The 19,589-nt window shown below is 50.1% G+C and overlaps 2 protein-coding genes across 8 annotated transcripts in view; one reads left to right on the top strand and one right to left on the bottom strand.

The window, feature by feature from the left end:
• Cdin1 (CDAN1 interacting nuclease 1) overlaps positions 1-8,571 on the top strand; it is a 210,017-nt gene extending 201,446 nt beyond the window's left edge. For all 3 annotated transcript variants that reach the window (XM_048331949.1, XM_048331947.1, XM_048331945.1), the window contains one exon: positions 7,750-8,571. In XM_048331949.1, the coding sequence (XP_048187906.1) occupies positions 7,750-8,035 (286 nt within the window). In that variant the 3' untranslated portion in view covers positions 8,036-8,571. The remainder of the gene's footprint in view (positions 1-7,749) is intronic.
• Positions 1-19,589, bottom strand: part of Meis2 (Meis homeobox 2) — a 174,338-nt gene that overhangs the window by 19,654 nt on the left and 135,095 nt on the right. The gene's annotated exons all lie outside the window — the stretch shown is intronic.

Here is a 19,589-nt window from a genome sequence, read left to right as displayed (position 1 = left end):
CCCGAAGCGCCCCCCGAAGCGCCCCCCGGCCGGCTCTCCCCCTGGCGGGCCGCTCCCTTCCTCCTTGCACGGTGGTTGGCTCTGAGGGGCAAAGCGGGGCCGTTCTGTTGCCGCATGCGCGTTACACCGGCAGTGCGTGCCGCGTGCGTGCCGCGTGCGTGCGTGCGCGCTGGGAGGGGCTGAGGAGAGGGCCGTGACGTGAGGGCGACGCCCCTCCTCTCCCGCCCGCCACGGCATTCGAGGCCAGGCTCGCCGTGGGCACCGCGCCTTACTGCAAATCCATCTCCAACGCCCTGGCGCAGGCCCGGAGGCGCGGCAGCGGTGCCGGCCGCAGGACGGCTGGGGAGCTCTGTGTTTTCAAAGACGGGCCATGAATGGGCTTCCTCTAAAAAGCCTTCCACTTGCTTCGGAGAGGCCTGGGGAAAAGAAGCTCCAGGGTGGCCGAGACGATGGGGCTCGGGTCCTCGCCAGCTCTCAAGCCCATGGCCGCGGAAGGCGCCGTCTGCGGCTCGGGGAGGTGAGCTCGCGGGGCCTTCATCCCCAACGCGGCAGATTCCGAGCCCAGCAAACAGTGCCCTAGCTTTTCCAGCTTTCCTTAACCATAGCAACAGGCAAGTTAGCAGGCTCTCCAATCGACCAAGCAGTAAAGGAACAAGCCACAACAACAAAAAGATAACCACAAATCTCATCAGTAGCTTTGCAGGACAAATAGGAAGATGTGTGAAATAAACACTACTTTTATAAACTATCTGAGCCAGAACTTTTAAGACATAAATTGAGACAGGGTGAGGTCCAAACAAACAAGCCAGCAGAAGAAATGGCCTCTCTCCTCTCCTCTCTTCTGGGCATTCTGTGTTCACAGAATGTGGTGCACATCTGATAAGGGATTGGCATGAATACCAGAGCCGAGTTTACAATTTGTTTTGCAACTTCCCTTCCCAGATAAACACTGTCCAAGTACAACTTGTAAAGAAAAAGAGTTGTGTTTACTTGTCCTGTTCCGAAGACTTCTTCCTTCTCACTGCTGGCTCCGGAAGCCGGCCTGCGGTCTCCGGGATTCTACCGTCCACCTGCCTCCGCGTGGAGCGGCCCTCCCCGCCCCACCGACGTCATTCACAGGATTCTTGTCATTATTATGAGGATTTAGTTTCTTCATGCCTCTCAGTGCTTGGGAAACACTCATTTATGTTTTATAATTTGGAGGAAAATGTACTGTTCCCTGACACGTGAGGCTCTATCAACCATGGGCACCAGAGAGACCTGAGGCCCCAAAGCCGCCACCCCGCGCACCTGGTGCTGCCAGGCCCTCGCTCCCCAGCCCCCTTCACGCCGGCCAGGGCGGGCGGGCGAGCCCTTTCCCTTGGACGAATGGCATCTGGAGGTTGATCAGTAACTCAGAGTCCTAGAGGGAGTTAATCTCCTGACTAAATGGAGTCCACTGCGTTGATACAATGGGTTGTACTTACTATGATGACTGTGGCTGAGCTAGAAATTACAAAGTTCTCTAAATATGATCAGAGATTTAAAAAAAAAAAACCACCTACATATTGAAGTTTGCACCATAGGAAGTCCTGCTTGTCACTGGCCATGTTGTTAGATTAGCATTCCTCTACCTTGAACAGTCCATCAAACTCTGACTTAAAAGTCAACCGCGGAGGAAAACGTGAAGGATTTGGAACTTATTTATATTGCAGGTGGAATTTTTCCATGTGTCAATTAATGCCCATCATTTGGTTATCATGAAAATCTTCTAAGGGGGATTCAAAAATCCACTCACTTACTGTTGTCCACAAGCTCACCGCTGGCTTTTATCAAGCTATCTACCGAGCTTACACATAATGCCTATCTTCCTGTTCCACGCCGTCACGTGAGTCATTGTAGCTGGCATTGCCATTTTCGGGCTGGGGACTGAGGTGTAGTGACAGCCCAATAAGAAGCACGGGGCGCCAGTGGACACCCCGCGGGGCTGGCTGTGCGGGGCCGGCCGCCTCTCCTGCTGCGGGGGGGTCTGCGGCCGAGGCCCCGAGACCGGGGAGCAGCTCATGCTTTCCCAGGCTGTCTCCCAGGTGGAAGGGGAAAGGGAGCTTTCCTTTTCTTTTTTCTTTTAAAACATCAGCAGCATATAATACGGCCGTGTCAACTGCTTAATTTGAGGAAAGTCCTAGACCAAAACTTTTTACTGATGCAAAGTCACAAGCTAACCACAGGGCCATCGCAGAAGTACAGAAAAAGCGTACACAGAAAGAACCTATAATTCGACAGCAGGTAGCACTTTCCAATACTTCCAATCGTGATCCCGCTGGCAGAGAAGAGCAGAAAGCAAGCCTTCAAGCTGAGCCTGGTTTAACAGGGTTAAACGGACTTTCTCCTTCTACAGTTTGGCAGTGCTATGCGAGAACTGTGCTTCTGAAATTTAAATTATTTTTGTTTATTCAGTAGCCTGTCCATCAGGGTCCCCCAAGTCAGAGAGCAACTCCTTCCTAAAGTCCAGGCTTCTTAAATTTTCCTACAATGAAAATCCTCAGCAGATTCTTTTTAAATCTCAAGTCATATTCAACAGAAACTCCTGGATGCTCAACAAAACTGGAAGGAGTTTCCGGTCAGCGAGAGGAGGAGCTGACAGAACTGGGGAGGAGTCACGATGGGTCCCCCCACCCCCACATCGGGGTACGCTCCCTTCAAACGGCCCCTTAGCACTAGGGCTCATATTTAGGCCCTTTTAATATTTGATGATTAATAATTTGGTTGACATTAATAACTGGTAGCTTGAGATTCCAGAAGGCACAACAGTTTTCTCTAAACAGCTCTTTTTCCAATGTCTGCTGCCCCTGCGGTGTTTCACTGAGGTCTTTCTAGAGAAGCTCACAATGAAGAGAGAGCCCTGTAAACTTCAAGAGTGAACAGAAGTCGCTTAAGTTTAGGATTCTGCACACGTCCTACGGGTTTCCAAACTCAACTGGAAAGAGAAGACACGCCCACTCATCTTCCGGCCGGGTCGAGACCCAGCACCTCCCCTAACCAGACTTACATCTCCACAGCTGTAAAGTGAGAAGTCAAGAATCTGACCCGACCAGATGTGAAGGCCAATTCGTACTGGAGGGTACCAGGACAGGACATCGCCTGAGAGTCACAGGGAATGTATTTGAGTCATTATGTGTGTGCGCACACACACACACACACACACAAATGCCTTCTGCTTGCTAGATGGACACACTACCACTTGAACCACATCCTTCAGATCTTTGTTTTTGTTCTATTTATTTTTCAGATAGGGTCTTTTTGTCCAGTGACGGCTCTGGACTAAAATCCTCCTGCTTACACCTCCCATGTAGCTATAATTACAGATATGCACCACATCACAATGAGCTTATTGGTTGACATGGAATCTCATTAACTTTTTGCCCAGGCTGGCCTTGAATTGTGATGCTCCTGATTACCTCCTTCCTAGTACCTGGGATTACAGGCGTGTGCCACCATCCCTGGCTAAGAAATACATTTCTAGCACACACACAGAATCCTGTAGACACACACAGCAGAGACAGATGAAACGTGTTCAGTCCTAGTCTCAGGACGCCTGGAAGCTAGCAGGGAAGAGGGGACCTTGCTCCACGAGTGGCTACAGCCATGGGAAATGGCTGCAAAGATAAGCTGGGGAGGAAGGCAGGGGCCCGGGAGGCGGTGACACTCCTTGCAGGATCCTGGGAGGAGGAAACAGGAAGGCCATTGGATAAAGGGAGCGATTGAAGCAGATGCAGAGTTGAAGGAGGTACTCTTGGATTCCGTAATCTCTTTCTGCAACCAGAGCCCTCTGGCTCACCATTTCTCATCCATGAATCAATTTTTTTAATGACTTCATTTTAAACCTTGGGAGAGTGAAAGAACCCCCACTACTACTAAAAGAATTCTGGGAGGGACTAGGTAATGTGTTCCTAGGGTCTGACCATGTTTGCCTTTCCTGAACACGCCACGCCGGGTGAGACTCAAAGCCCATTTGCGTCATTGCACTTACTATTTCATCTCCAAAGACCAACCATCATAACGTCACTGGAATTAAGGAACAAGCGGGAGGGACAGCCTGCGTTTTCGGGCATTTGGTGAGGCTTTCTTCGTCTGTCAATGGGAATCTCTTGCTCCCTGCACTGCGGTGGGTGAGAACAGACCAAGTGGGTGGACTTTCATTTACTGCTCACAGCCCATCTGAATATTTAGGCATTTAAGAGTAACACACCTGTGCTAAAGATCCCACACCGTCTACTCGGTAATCCCTAAGGGTGGGCTCGAAATCCCCCTGCTGAGCACCGCCAGACTGTCCGGTACACACCAGGTCCCGGGCCTGGCACCGGCAGGACAAAAGTCCCTTCCCCCCACTTCATATTCTGTATGAAACTGCGTGCGACCTTCAGGTTCCCCTTATGAGCGGCACTGGGGTTGAACTCGCGGCCTTGTGTTTGGGGGCCATGCATTCCACCGCTGAGCCACACCCTCTTCACTGGTCATTTTGAGACGGGGTCTTACTTGTTTCCTGTACTGTGACCTGCATAGTTTACCCTTGATATAAGGGGGATGCCAGGGATGGGTGGTGACCCCAGCTTCTTGCATCCCTTCCGGGAGGCCTGGAACCTGGGCCCTGGTGATCTCAGCCTCCCCAGCAGCTGGGGTGAACAGGTAGGTAGGTAGGTGCTACCACGCCGAGCTACTGGTAGAGAGGAGGCCTCTGGCATGGAGGCCTGGCTGGCCTCGAGCTGCACTCTTCCCAATTCCAGCTTTCTAAGTCAAATGGGCCTGACTCCATTTACGACTCTTGTTTGAGTCTCATCGTACAATTTTCTATTCAATAATTTAAATGAGGTAGAAAGAAATACAAATCCTTACATCATCTGACATCATCTAAGTCATCTAGAAATGAACAAACTTTTCCCCAAATAACATTTCTTCTCAGGTGTTGTCCATTTCCTTAATAAGAATGTCACAAGTTTTGCTGGGTGCCGGTGGCTCAGGCCTGTAATCCTGGCTACTCAGGAGGCTGAGCTCTGAGGATCGTGGTTCAAAGCCGGCTCAGGCAGGAAAGTCCATGAAATTCTTATTTCCAATGAACCACCAGAAAATGGGAAGTGGTGCTGTGGCTAAATGTAGTAGAGGGCTAGCTTTCAGCAAAACAGCTCAGGGACAGCACTCAGGCCCTGAGTTCAAACCCCAGGACCAACAGCAACAGCAAAAAACAAAAAAACAAAAAGTCATGGTTCCATCTCCTGTCACAGAAGGAAAATGTGGTGCCCACACAAGACAAAAATATGTCCACCTACCGGAAGACACGAGAGGAACCTGCAATGGTCACCACTGTACAGCAAGCCAGGCGCAGGTCGTGAAGGCTGGCCAGGGCACTGGGTGGGTTCACTGCTGGCAGTGCACCACGTGACTCGCGCGTGGCGCTCTTTTTGTCCCTTGCCATACTGTTCGCTAGGTCGGGAACACAGGACTCAAGCAGCATGTGGATTCCATTCCAGCATGGGGTGCAGGCACCCCGGGAGCAGGGTATGGGGGCCACAGCCATCCCTCGGGAAAAGCCAAGCCGCTGGGGCTGCGAGCTTCTCCAGGGCAGGGTCTCTGAGCGCCTGCAGATGCGCGAGGCCAGTGGCAATCCGGGCGGAGAGGGCTACGAGGGGTACCCCACCATGCCCCCCCCCCCCAGGATTCCTTAGGATGGCCTTCAGAAGTGCGTTCATGTAGAGCATGTGCTCGGAGGAGACTAAACCAGGGGGAGGGCCGCCGGGGCAGAGGCCTGCTTCCGGACCCCTCTGTCCCCCTGCACACACACCAAGGGCACACGAACCCGCCGCGCGGCCTGTGCGCTGGAGCAAGCCCAGCAGCCCGCCTGTCCTCTTCAAGAACGGGCCAGGAGCACGAGCTACGGGAGACAGGCCCCGCAAACCCTTCTGAAGGCCTGTGACCTGCGGAACCATCTGCAATACCAGCAGGAGAAAGCCCTTCCCAGAACAAATGCCATGTTTTATGTGTGCTGTATCTGCTAATCATTACTTCATAAGCAAGAGTGGATGAACGGTGGGGCTGTAAATAAGGGCGGGAATATAAAAGTGAATTGATCTGTCTGGCTATCTAGTAATACTCCTGGCACAAGACCAGCTTGAACGGCTGCCAACACCACAGAGCCAGCCAGTGATTTGTCTGGGGGTCCTGCCCCGTCAGGCAGAAAACAGTCTTAAAGCTGAACTCCCACCACTGCGTGCATGGCTGAGACCAGGCCACGGGGGCTTCTTCCAGAGTCCCAACAAATCACTCAGAAGATGGCCAGGCAAGACAGCAGAACCAAACCTAGAGGTGGGTCCCTGCTGGGGGTAGTGATAGAAAAATCTCGAACGCCTCCCTGCTGCCAGCCAGACCAAACCGTGGGCCCTGGCCCGGAGAACCAAGGTCCAGACTCGGAGGTCTACTACGACGTGCCCCCAGCCTAGGGCTCTACCCCCAAGTGGGGGAGGTCCCCGGACAAAGAAGTGGCAGTTCTGACCATCAGAAGACTTCTTAGAACCTCCCTGGCAAATGGCGACAGGGCCCTGTGCTGCTTATCTCCTGGGCTTCCGCGGGGCCACCCCTCCTCGCCCCAGCCTCCCAGGCCAGGGGGAGGCCCCAGACAACCACCCCACGGCTGGGCAGCCCCTCACCTCTGGAGGGAGGCCCCGCGGGGACTCAGGAAAGTGCTGTACCCCCAAGGCTGCCTCCCAAGTTCCTTTATAAATGCAGCCCCCAGCTCAAAATATAAAAAGGCAAGGCACGAGGGAGAGCAAAAATCAAAGGGTGAGCCCAACTCCAGCGGGGGGGGGGTGGGGAACTCGCCAGCCCCAGGCGGCGGGCCTGCCCCGGTGCCCAGGACGCACCCCCCCCCCCAAGCCGGTAGGAGAAGGCCGCTGGACAGACAGAGCGCGTCCTGCGAAGCAGAAAGTTGCTAATTATTGAAGGCCTGGTGCTCGAATTTTCTCAAAGTAATGCGTGTTTATGGCTCAGAGACCACAGAAGGGTGAGGCAGCTGCTTTGTTTGGATAATTTTTTTTTCATTTTTTTGTATTGAATTTCATAAATACCAACCAAATTCAAACAAAACTGATTTAGATTTCACCTCATCACTTAAAATATATTTTGTCAAGTACAGTCTGTGCAGTAATCCTGTGCTATACTTTAATTTGGTTTTAATTTTATAGGCCCTGTTTTAACTGCGTATTTCCAGACCTTTATTTCTCTCACAGCTCTTAGCAAAATGGTAGCTCATAAACACAAGCTCTGCTGTATAGACTTTGCATTTCATCCCAAAGTATTTCCTTTTTTATGGCCGTGGTCTTTCCATCTTAGAGCTGTGAGCCGGGGTCACAAATCTCTCTGCTATTCCAGTGTGTGACATCTTCCCTCGTTTGCCGCTGCTCATTAACAAACAATACTGCTGTGAAATTGGTTTAATGACAAAGTAATAAAATTGCTATTCTGCTCACAGATCGCCCGAGGCTCTCTGGGCTCCGACAAGGCTTACTGTGGGTGCCAAGATACATTAAGCTGCTTATTCGTAAAAACTGCATCATCCATTTTTTCACAGGTTTTTCCCTTTCCTATCCAGCCCTGCTTCTTTTTTATCTTCAAATAAAAAGATATATTTGCTTATGCTCTTCCAGGCTGTCAAATTTTTACTTGCATGCATATTTCTGGAAAATGAAAGTGTATTTCATTTCTTTTTTTCCTCCCTGAAAGGTCACTCTGCCCCTACTGCAAGGCTGTCCCTGGACATAACACTGCACCAACAACGTTAAAGCAGACTCGCTCCTGCGCGTTGCGTCACAAAGAGCCAGGGTCGTTTGAACCTATTTTGGGAGAGCAAAGGAATGAAACTATTTATGGAATGGGTTCCTTTTTACGTGTATGTGGGGGGGGAGGGGGAGAGAGAAAAAGCCAAGGTTCAGAGGAACCTTACCATTTCTTTCCTCATATTAAAACTCAGAATCTTACATGCAAACAACCCACACAACTCTGGTTGTGACTATTCACATTAATATTTTATGAATAATAAAATATGCCTGCATTAAAGCAAAAATCTTCAGCAGGCACCTGTTTTCCATAATGAATTACGTGTTCTGGGAAAGTAGCCTTTTTCCATTTGTCTAATGCCCATCCAGACCTGAAGATTTACGGCGGCAAGACAATGGGGAAACAACCCAATTGCGGTTTGACAGGTGGGCAGGTCTTGATAATTATGGCCAGACATCTTAACGCTGTGCGACTGATGTAAATAAACATCCAAAGCACAGATCAATATTGCCTTCCTACTTTTGCATTTTGAACAACACATGCTAGCAATTTACATCCTTTCTCTTTCTGGCTGATTGGAAAGGCTGCATTAATTTAAACACATTGCATGCACACACACACACACACACACACACACACACACACATACACTCTCTACATATTTCATTTAAAAGTATTCAATACAGCCCAACAGCCAGGACTGTACTTTATAATCACATTACAGTCACCTGCTGGCGTATTTCTATTAATTATGTAAACTGATATCTCAAGGCCCCGGCACGCCTGCACTGGCCATTTGAGTGCCAGTGCTACCCGGTGGTGATGGAGGAGAGACGCAGGCCAGACTGGCAGGGGTGTGGCCTGCCGGGAGCCGGGGCCTCTTCTTCCTGGGCGTGCCTGGCGCTCACACGCTGTGGGCGTGTCCTCTCCACTTCACCTGAGCTCATCCCTCCCCGCCGCTGGGAGGAGGAGGAGGAGGAGCGGGCATGGCCGGGCCGGATGCCGGGAGCCCGGGAGCCCGGGAGCAGGCCGAGCTGCTCCACACGAGGACGACGGGAGCGAGTCCGGGAGGACGGGGCGCTGCCTGGGGAAGGTGCTGGAGAGGAAGGGGACTGGGGCACCAGGTGGAATGGAATGGGCGCAGAACTGCGTGGGCACACCACCGATTCCACTGAGGCGCTCACTGCGGGGCCTCGGAGCCCGGCCCGGGCTCGGCACCCCACCCCCACCCCCCCCGGCCTGGCGCCTTTAAATCATCGGGAAGCAGAGCAGAGCGAAGGGTGAGGCCGGGGGTGCTCAGGCCACGCCGGCCACGCCGCGGCAGCCACCCCCCCCCCCGTCACGGCGCCTACCAGTCATCTCCTGTCCACCGGGCTCGATGCCACATGCTATGAAACTCAGACCCTTGGTTTTATTTGTTGTTGTTGGGTTTGGTTTATTTTGCCAGTCTTGGGTCTTGAACTCAGGGCCCGGGCACTGTCCCTGAGCTTCTTTTGCTCAGGTTGACACTCTACCACTTGAGCCACAGCACTAATCTGGCTTTTTCTGTGTATGTGGTGCTGAGGAATCGAACCCAGGGCTTCATGCATGCAAGGCGAGCTCTCTACCACTAAGCCACATCCATGACAGTTAATTTTACATGTTTGATTGGTAAAAGAGCTGAATGTAGGCTTGGAGAAAGGGAGGGGAAAACTCAGCTGGAAAACACTATTTCACCCCGTCAGGGTTTCTGCTGTTCTTGACCATAGCACCACAACACACTCCACGCTCATTCAGACGCCACAAAGTACTCAAGTTGCTGGAGGCATTTCCTTCTCCATTTGGTGAGTGGCCTGTCCTTCAAAAGCACTGGAAACCGTGTGAGAAACAGAAAAGATGCCTGACCACCCGAGAAACCACTTTTAACAGCGAGTGAGAAGTTCCTAAAATTTTTCCCTCTATGCTACCTGCTGAATAATTCTATTTATTGATATCTCACCATGGAATAAATCTTCTCTCACGTTCGTGATGGTGGCGGGAGTTCCTGGCCCGGGCTCCCCCCCCCCCCGCCCCCCGGTGCTACGCTCTTCCTTCACCATCGCCTCTGTCACGGGCTCGTCATTCGGCAGATGAACCAAGCTTCCAAGTCCAAACAGACAGTTAACAGGGAGACCAGACGCACGCAGATTTTTCCTGTTCCCAAACCTACCATTTCTCCTGTCGCTGCTCCCCTAGGACAAACGGCTTCAGCGGAGCCGCTGGGTGCTGCTCCCCACCCGCTAGGACGCGGGAGGCCCCCGCACGGGAGGGAGACCCCTCCTCCAGGAGCAGTTACGCGCGCAAGGCTGTTCTCGGAGAGCGTCTCATGGAAGGTGTGATGGAAACGCTCAGGATCGTTCCACATTTGGTATTGCTAAAACTTTTTCTCCAAGTCTTCACCCTCCCGCTGTTGGCTGCCTCTTGCGTTCTACGTGGCGCTGGAGCACACCAGCAATCCTAGCAAGGACTGAGGAAATGAGACGCACTCCTTTAAAGGGAGGTGGGAAGGAGGAAGGGAGAGAAGAGGGAGGGAGGGAGGGAGGGAGGGAGGAGAGAGGAGGGGAAAAGAACCCATAGCTCATAGGCAGCTACAGCTGTTGCTCTATGAATATTATTACTGATAAAAACAAATACCTTCCCACCTGTCTGTGTTCTTCACTCGACTACCAACTCAATGAAGACGTGAACCATGGTTCTGTCTTGCCCAAAGCTCTCTAGTTTCTAGTACCGTGGATAGGTATAGCCTGACAAGCTACCAACATCAAGTCTTCCCACCCAGACAAGACAGCAGATACTGAAACCTGGAGGCTCAGAGATGCTTGGCCTCCCACGCGTGTCACGACTCGGAACCGGAGGGCTAGAGTGGAGCGCTCTTCCGCAGAGCCGGGGCGCCGGCCGGCCGGCCGAGGGCCTGCGGGCCGTGGACACGCTCTCCTCACTTCGTGCTTTCACGTTCTCCCTCCACCTGCACGGGGGGAGATGCATCTCTAGCGTTTTGAGAGAAAATTCACAACGATTGTGTGAACTTCCGTAGTTGCCTGTGGCCCGTGGGCACATTCTTTTCCTTAAAGGGAAAATAAACTCCAAAGGCTGAGCAATCAATGTAATATGTCGCAGTTGTGCCACTTACAGTGGATGTTGGGGGGCAAGCGCTCTGAGGGCAGAGGCCCCTTAACCCCAAGGCGGGATCTGCTGCTTGCTGGTTCCATGACAGGCATGGGAGCACTGGGGGCACTGGGATAACTATCTGTGGACAGATGAGCTACCTGGCATTGGAGGAAGCAGCAGATCTCACGCGCAATTATACTGTATGTAGGCTAGTATTATGGTATGTTTGGCCTTAACAAACATAAATGAGTGGTACACGCAGGAAAATTCTGGGTGTTCTACAACACAGTAAAATTCTGGGTAGAATTCTACCGAGTAGCAGCAGGAAGCTAGCTGAGGAGCGTCAACAGAGTGTTATCTGGGGACAATAAGCCACATCGATAAGTGCGGTTGATACACAAGGTATTGTTACAGAGAGCATTCAGTGACCCGGAAATAAAACAGAACTACCGAAGAACTCCGAGACGCCGATGCGGCTGTGGAGCCCCGTCGTCTGTCCCGTCAGCGTAAGGGCTGCTGGGATGCACGCCTGTGTGAAGCTCAGGGGCAGAGCCCCGCTCGCGCGAGCCCGAGTCCCTGTGCTGCGCTCAGTCACAGGTGGGATGGCGATAGATGGTTAACCTTCAGGCCAGGCATCAGTACTCGCTTCCTACCCTCAACCCTGCATGTTTAGGTCTTTGGTTTTGGCTTCTCTTTGGTAGTCCTGAGGTTTGAACTCAGGGCCTCAGTGCTTGCTAGGTAGGCACACTAACCACTTGAACCAGGCCACTGGGGTCACTGATCTCAGCCACCCAGACCTGCCCGGCTTTTCTATTCTCTTCAGAGGTTACGTTTAGTACATTTCAAAGTAGCTCACTAAAATATTCTTAAGCATCAAAGGGAAAAAAATTACGAAAGATTTGCCAAAATATTAAGGTTGTCAAGGAAGATGCTCCATGTGGGGTGTAATCATAGATGAGCTCCCGGCTTCAAACATAAATATTTACACCGCATTCACATATGCTCATTATATACATGTTCATCACATATATGCCCATCTTTCTGCAACTGAAAACACAGGCATGTTTATCTGACACGCTAAGTTGCATGTGAAGTACCTAAGTGGAATGAGCTCCTCCCTTTGTGGGGTTTTTTATTGCTTTGATTATCTCGTCTCCACCACCCTGAAACTCTGAGCAGATTGCAGCCGGGAACTTCCCTTCAGCCCCTCCAGCCTCCACATTGTTTCCGCAATGGTTCAGCCCATTCTTAATGACCATGCTTTCAAAACATTTCTAGGAATTTTCCTTTCACTAGTTTTGATAGATTCCCTGACTTCATTCCACTAAAGGGAAGATAACTCATCACAGTTAAAGTAATTGTTGTGAAGGACAGTCAAATGATTAAAATTTGTCATCAGCCAAGAGAAGAGAGAAGGAAAAAAAGCTTCTAGCAGCAAACTCAATACATCATGAGGAAGATAAACAAACACTGCCCATTGAAAGTAAATGCTATTTTCCAAAGACTGAGAAGCAATGCTTTCACTGGAAATCCAAAGCAGATATATTATGATATAACTTTTAAAGCATGAAATTATTAATATTTAAAAATATGAAATGGAGTAAAGCAAAAATTCATTTACCAGGTTGGCCTTTATAAGGTAAAAAAACCCAAAATTTAAAGATCTTGACACTTGCTTTCCAGAAGCCAAAAGCACTTGTATCTCGAGGCCTGTGGTGTTCAGCTACACACTTACAATGACAGTGACAACTAACTAATCAGTGTCCTAAGAAACCGGAAAAATGCATTTCAGGGTGAAATGCATGGAGGGGTGGGCCTCGTCCACCAGAACCGCTCTCCCAATTAATGGCAAATTAGCGATCCCAAAACGAGTGGCATCAACCTGCCAGGAATCTTGCTGAAGTGCCGAGCTGTCTCCAAATGACATCTGTGCCCATACAAAGTAACGTTCTTTTAATCTAACTCCACATTAGTGTCACATCGTTTAACATTTCTATAGCTAGGACAGATAAACACATTAATAGACAGATATGCAGATTATTGAACATCTCACAGAGCAGGCCTCCAAGGTGGTCACCAATCACTGAAAGGCAGTGTACAAGACTCTAATTAGCATCCAGCTACCACAGAGGCTAAGTGTATGTGGAAGGGGAATATTCCTTGAGGGCTAATGGCTACTTAGTCATAGCTATATGTTTTTTAGCATGCAGAGAGAAACATTAGGAAGTCAGTCACCATTCAGCAAAGCGGACTTGATGGTGCTGACTGAAACAGGACATGGCCAGTCCCGGCATGCTACGGGTGGACTGGCTCGCTCACGCCTACCACACGTCAGACACTGCCGTGGACTGCCGCGGGGGGGCGGGGGGCCGGGGGGAAGCCAGGGCTGGTGTCCGGCCCCCGGGCGCCGAGGGCACAGGCAGGGAGGTGGGTCTGACTCCACGACGCGGCGCGAGCCAAAGGTATAGCTCATAATTTTTATGAATTTAAAATCTAATAAAATGAGAGCCATCTGTTGCCATTTTAAAAAATCCAATTAATTTAAAATTCAACCACCAACAAAAGGAGGAATACTGATTATGGTCTTTTTTTTTTAAGATTAGTTAACATATTTCCACCAAACTTATTAAGAATGAGAGGTTTCCTTTATGTTGTCATTTGTCTTTGTTCATTTGCTTTTTGGGTGTAGTTATTAGGAACTGATAGGAGGAACCTGAGATTGTAGGGAATGACAGTGTGGTGGGGGCATTCCTAGGTTTATTATGCTCTGAGAAGTATGTGACTAGCAGAGGTTGAGATCTCATTTATTAGAATGAGGACAGGCCTTCTGTGTACATGGAAGGTGATTATGAAAAAAAGCAAAGGAAACAATCTTATCATTTATTACTGAGGAGAGATTACTTCCAGGTTGGAAATTTTTATTCTTTCCAAGGAGCAAAGTGAGTTAAGAAGTCCTAACAATGGATTCTCCTGCACACCAGGTACTGGATGGACCTGAGACATGAGCGATTTTCCAGCCTCCCCCATCGCCACCAGCATTCCAGCACGGGCCGTTTACAAGCGCTTAGACAAGCTGGTCGACGAGCGCGAGGACACCTGCCCTAGAAAGAGGAAGGGCTAAGGTGTGACCTTCTGGGCACTACTTCCAGTCTGGAATGCTTGTGATAGTTCGGTGGGTACCTGTAGCTCACTCTTGAACACAGAACCAAACTCAGCACCAAAAGCTATTCTGTCTTCCAGAGAGTTTGTGGTGTAAAGAAAACCCCTGGGAAAGTCAGATGGTCTTCACAGGGCCACTACTCACAAGCCCTGGAGATGGATAGCAAGTAGGCAGGCAAGGCAGATAGGCAGGTGGGTAAGTAAGTAGGTAGGTAGACAGATGATAGATAAATAATTGATAGATGACATACATGCACACATACATTCACTCATACAGATTCTAACCAGTCACTGAGAAAGACCTCTACATCTACATCATAGAATTCTTTACCTCCTTAATCATGCTGTTTTTCCTTCACCATATTTAAAAAGATCTGTTTCCAAAACTGATGCCCCGGGTAAGCATTTGCGCTGCGGGCAGGGAAGAGGGGCCAGTGCTGGAACACGTGGAGGCTAGGCGGGGAATTCTGCCCCCTCTGTGCGCCATGGCTGGCAGGAGGGCCTGGGGACCCAGTGGCGCCTCAGCGCGGGCCTCGCTTTCTCCTGAGCACAGGGTGGAGGACACACGAGGGCACTGTGGGTAACCAAGGATGGCTGCTCCCTCCTCAGACTGGGTGCTGCTTCCTGCTGACCACGACCTCTCCTCAGCCTAAACTCGGCACTACGTGTAACATTCCATTCCCTTCACACTTCCTCTTTGCAACATGAACAAAGTATTTGGCATTTCTACATTTATCACATCAACGTGTTAGCGCACAATGCTAACATTTTCCTCTAATTTTAACAATGCGCCTACTATTGGTAACGAATATTGAAAGAAATACAATGTGTAAGTAGATTTTTACACCACATTAGAGTTGTCCAATTTCTCATGTTTAAAATTTTTCTGCGTGACTACAGCCAGGAAGAAATACATGCCAGCATAATTATATGAACAGTTGAAATTTAAACATATTGAAAAAGAGAAGAGAACATGTCCACCATTTGTTCCCCCTCCCCCCACCACTTCATAACAATTCCAAAGATGGGTAATTTCTTTTCATAGAGTCAAGCTGAAGGCACACGCTTTAACATTCGGGAGGGGGGGGGTGCTTTTTAAGTACTGTGCAAATCAATACACAAAAAAAAATCTCAAGATGATAGTTTAATTAAAATGTGCACTAGGCAATTCACCAGCATCTTCCCTTGGTGGAGTAGCCTCTAGAATTTGCCTTCTGCTTTCTGGTCACTGATGGTTTTAACTCGAAGGCATTTAAAATAGCTTCCAGCAGGCCCCTTTCCATGTAGCTTGCATTCCTTGTTTTTCTTGATAAACAAGGTATTGTACTGGCTTTGTGATGTTTGTTTTGCTTCCTCCCTCTCCCTGTGAGCTTTGTCTACCATGGAATGCTGTCATGCAGTGAAATTTACCTGAGAGCTAAAGAGAAAGGGAAAGGAGAAAAAAAGACTAAACAAACCCCCAAGCATATTTGGTTACAAGTTCCTAGCCAGCTAAATCACTAGCAATTTTATGCTACTGGTTATGTGAATGTAAATGTTCGTAAAAGTACATCTAAAAATGAAACAATCACTCCTCTCGTCATCAAAATGAAAAGTTGACTTGGGTTAGAATCTAGCAGGACGCGATTTCACTACCGCGCTGGGATGTGGCGTGCGCGGCGTTCCGGTGACACCTGGGTGGGGACACAGTTGGGGACCTCTGGGCTCCTTGATGGGTGACTCCCTTCGCAACTGCTCTGTTCCCCGGCTGCCCGGGGGCCAAGGTCACAGATTCAGGCGGGGACTGGCTCGCGCTCGTGGCTGGTTAATCCACGGCGTTCAGATCCAGAGAATGTTTTTTTTTTTTTTATAAAAATAACCGAGGAAAGAGCTCCACAGCACGCTGCGTACCCCTTCTCCCTCCTGCTAGCTGGACAGTAATTTCCAAAAGTCAGTTTTTAACAAATTCAGCCTAAATCCACGGTGAAAGTTTGAGGACTGCACAAAACTACATGGTTGGTATTTTGTTTTGTTCCAAATTACATTTGGGTAGTTTCAAAAACTGGGAAAACTACTTCCCTTGGTATGCCTCGATAGGTATTGGAAAATAAGAATTTGAGGTGAAGGTTATGTAATAAGACCTTTCCACTCATAATTTGTTTCACTTAATGTATCCAATTTTTAACTCAGCTAAGAGGATGGATCCCTTCATAGGAACTGTCTAGAATGTAAACGAATATGATCTGACACTTGAAATTGACCCTTACACCTCTAGACGAAGCTCCGGTGCCGCGGTCCAGGCTCACTGCCTGGAGAGGCCTCCTGAGGCTCGTCTTTCGGCACTCTGGTCACAAGTGCACGTATCCAGTCACTATTAGCCGAGGACCTACTCTGGCAGGCACTTCCGGGGGACTCCCCCTGGCCTTGAACACCAGTGAACCGCACTGTCCACCCACGTAGGGTGGGAGAACGAATTGTTTTAATGGAGCCAAGCTTTCCTTCAGTTACACTTAAAGCCTTTATTTTTTTCCTAGGCGCTACCGAGATTTGAACTCAGGTCTTGTACTGGCTAGGCAAATATTGTTCTACTTCAGCCACGTCTGCTTTTTGGCTTCAATATTTTTCAGAGCAGGTCTCACGTGTTTTGGCCAGACCACAATTCCGCCTACGCGCTCATGTAGCAAGGACCACACGAGCCCCGTCCAGCCTCCCTTAGCTGCAGGAATTGGGTCTTCTAGCCTTGGCCACACTTCTCCTCATCTCTGACTCCCCAGAAGCTGGGATTACAGGCAGGTAACGTCACACCCAGCGGGTAGCGTCAATAGGGTGTCTCCCTTCCTGAGTACAACCTTCTCAAAAACTAACTGCTACTGAGCCTTGGCAGGCAGACCTTACCTGGGCAGCACCGGAGACATGATAAACTTTAGCTCTATTTTAATTATGATTACATTGACTGTTTGATGTCGCATTTAATGCTTCCCTTTAAAGATTTAAGAGCCATAAAATAATACATCCTCATAAAATGACTCAACCTGTCATACTATTCCTTTTTAGTATGAATTTCTGGTTTTCTGAGGAAACTGTAAAGTTTTCATACATTACTCCAAATATAGCCAGGACTGAATGGGTAACAAGTCTGATTCATTCAAGCGGAAAGAGTATTTTTTTTTCCAGAAAACATTTCAGTCTTACTGAGAAGCACTTTCTTTTGGGATTCCAGGGTTTGTCTATGTCAACAATACTCAGGAACTTGACAAGAGATAGGCACATTTTGGAAAGAATTCCTAACAGAGATGAATCCTGGATTAGCAACATGCCAGTTCAGACAGTGAACTTGTGAATGAGACCCTCAGGAAATGAAGGACAAACAACAGGGACGGGACTAGACAGCTCTAAAAACAAGAGGTTTCTAGGGGAACAAGGCTGGACGTGGGGTGGGTGGGGGGTAGAAGGAACCTGTTAAGTTACCGCCAGTGATGCTGGGGGCATATCACAAATGCCCTGCTGACTAAAATCTTTAAGTAACATAGATGGAAGTGCCTGTTGATTCCAACTTAATTCTCTCCTTTGTTGTGTGGTCAAGAATCTTCAAAACAGACCATTAGCCACCAATGAGTCAAGGCCTACCACCTGTTAGCTGACCTTGACAAACAAAGGTGTTGATGTAGGGAAAACTTTTTGGTCTGGTCATCTCTCTGTGACTCCAAGTTCAATAGCTTTTTGTGAACTTTGACCTGGCGAGACATTATTTTGTCTAATAAGGGTATCTACCCTGCACCAAGGGATTTAAAAAAGTTTAACAAAGCAATGGAGGAGATAAAACATCATCCATACACTTCACATAAAAGCTTTAGTAAACTATACGTCTCACAGACAGCGAGTCCGTTTTCTCCAGGGCTTCCTTTTGGAACGGTTTGAACCGCTAGGAGAGCAACAAGCTGGAAGGGAACGGCGGTCGCCGCCGAGGCCTCGCCCCGGACCGCGGAACCGGCTCACCGGCCGCACCAGCAGCAGCCACTGCAAACGGGGGTTTCGCTCTGTGGCTCACGGATGGGGGATTAGGATGCTAAGAAATTTCACAGGCAGGAAGCAAAACCACCACCCCACCACCCAAGAAAACACGGAGATGGGACCCCCAACTCTTACAAGGTTTTTAACCTTCACGACTTTGACACGGCATGTAAGCTTTACCCTTCATGCGCCTACCTAACTGGACGGATGGCTTGCTTTATCTTTTACTATCCTATTTTTCTAATCGTGTCTTCAGTGTCTTTGCAGCCGGGGACTGGAAACCCCAAGTCTGGCGCCCAGAGCGGGGTGTCTGCACCCGAGTGGCCAGTGTGGTGGGCTTCGGCCTCACTGAACGCCCGGCCTCCTCCCGGCGGCCTTGGTCAAAACCTCCGCGCCCCCGGAATAACAGGGGACCTCAGACCTACCGTTCCCGGGCCTGCGCGGCTCCCCGGCGTGTCCTGTTATTCTGACCCTTCCCCGCGGGGCTCACCTGCACGGCACGCGGACTACTACGAAAACAAGGCCATCCGCCTGGAGAACCGCTGGCTCCCACTCAAGCCCCGAGGCCTGGAGCCCGCTGGGGGAACCCCGCAGCCCCTCTGCCCCACCCCCCCGAGGCCTGGAGCCCGCTGGGGGAACCCCGCAGCCCCTCTGCCCCCCCTGAGGCCTGGAGCCCGCTGGGGGAACCCCGCAGCCCCTCTGCCCCCCCTGAGGCCTGGAGCCCGCTGGGGGAACCCGGCACCCCTCTGCCCCCCCTGAGGCCTGGAGCCCGCTGGGGGAACCCGGAAGCAGCCCCTCTGCCCCTCCCTCCCCAGGCCTGGAGCCCACTGGGGGAACCCCCGCAGCCCCTCTGCCCCTCCCTCCCCACCCCTCTTTCTATTCTCACCACAAGCTGAACTAGTCACCAAATCCTGCCATGGCTTTTAACAATAGAGATAAAAATTGATTTCTTTTTCTTCATTTTAATAGCGAAGTCTCTGATTCAGGTTTTGTTTAAGTCACCCATAGTCTGCCATGACTGGTCTCTCCATCTCTTCTTCTAATCAATTCAGGATACAATGGTTAAAATCATTTTTCATCTCACTTGCTTTGACTAGATTTTTTTTTCCAATTCACAGGCTTAGAATAATAAAATAATAGAATTTTAAGGATAGTAAGAACCTTAAAAATCACCCCGTCCTGATGCTTTAATGGATAAGGGAACAGATCCCGAGAGAAGCTAAATTGCCCAAGATGACACACATTGTCTGGGGCTGGAATGAGACCGAGCTCCGAGTCCCTGTCCACTGCCCACCGCCCCGCCCGGCGGCGTCCTCTGTCCGCACACCAGGCCGTCTGCGTCTGGGGGACCTGGGCGCCTCTCCTCCCGCTGCGTCTCACACACCAGCAGGTTCTGTCCCTCAGTTTCCCTCCGTGCTCTCCGCGATGGTGTCCGCCTTCTTTCCTCTGGCGCAAAACTAACTTCAAGTCTAAGAATGCCACGTTCCGTGCCCCCTTCCTCCCCCGTGTGG

The sequence above is a fragment of the Perognathus longimembris genome, chromosome 23, assembly GCF_023159225.1.
Source record: "Perognathus longimembris pacificus isolate PPM17 chromosome 23, ASM2315922v1, whole genome shotgun sequence".
NCBI lineage: Eukaryota > Metazoa > Chordata > Mammalia > Rodentia > Heteromyidae > Perognathus > Perognathus longimembris.
This window is presented reverse-complemented; position numbering and strand designations above follow the sequence as displayed.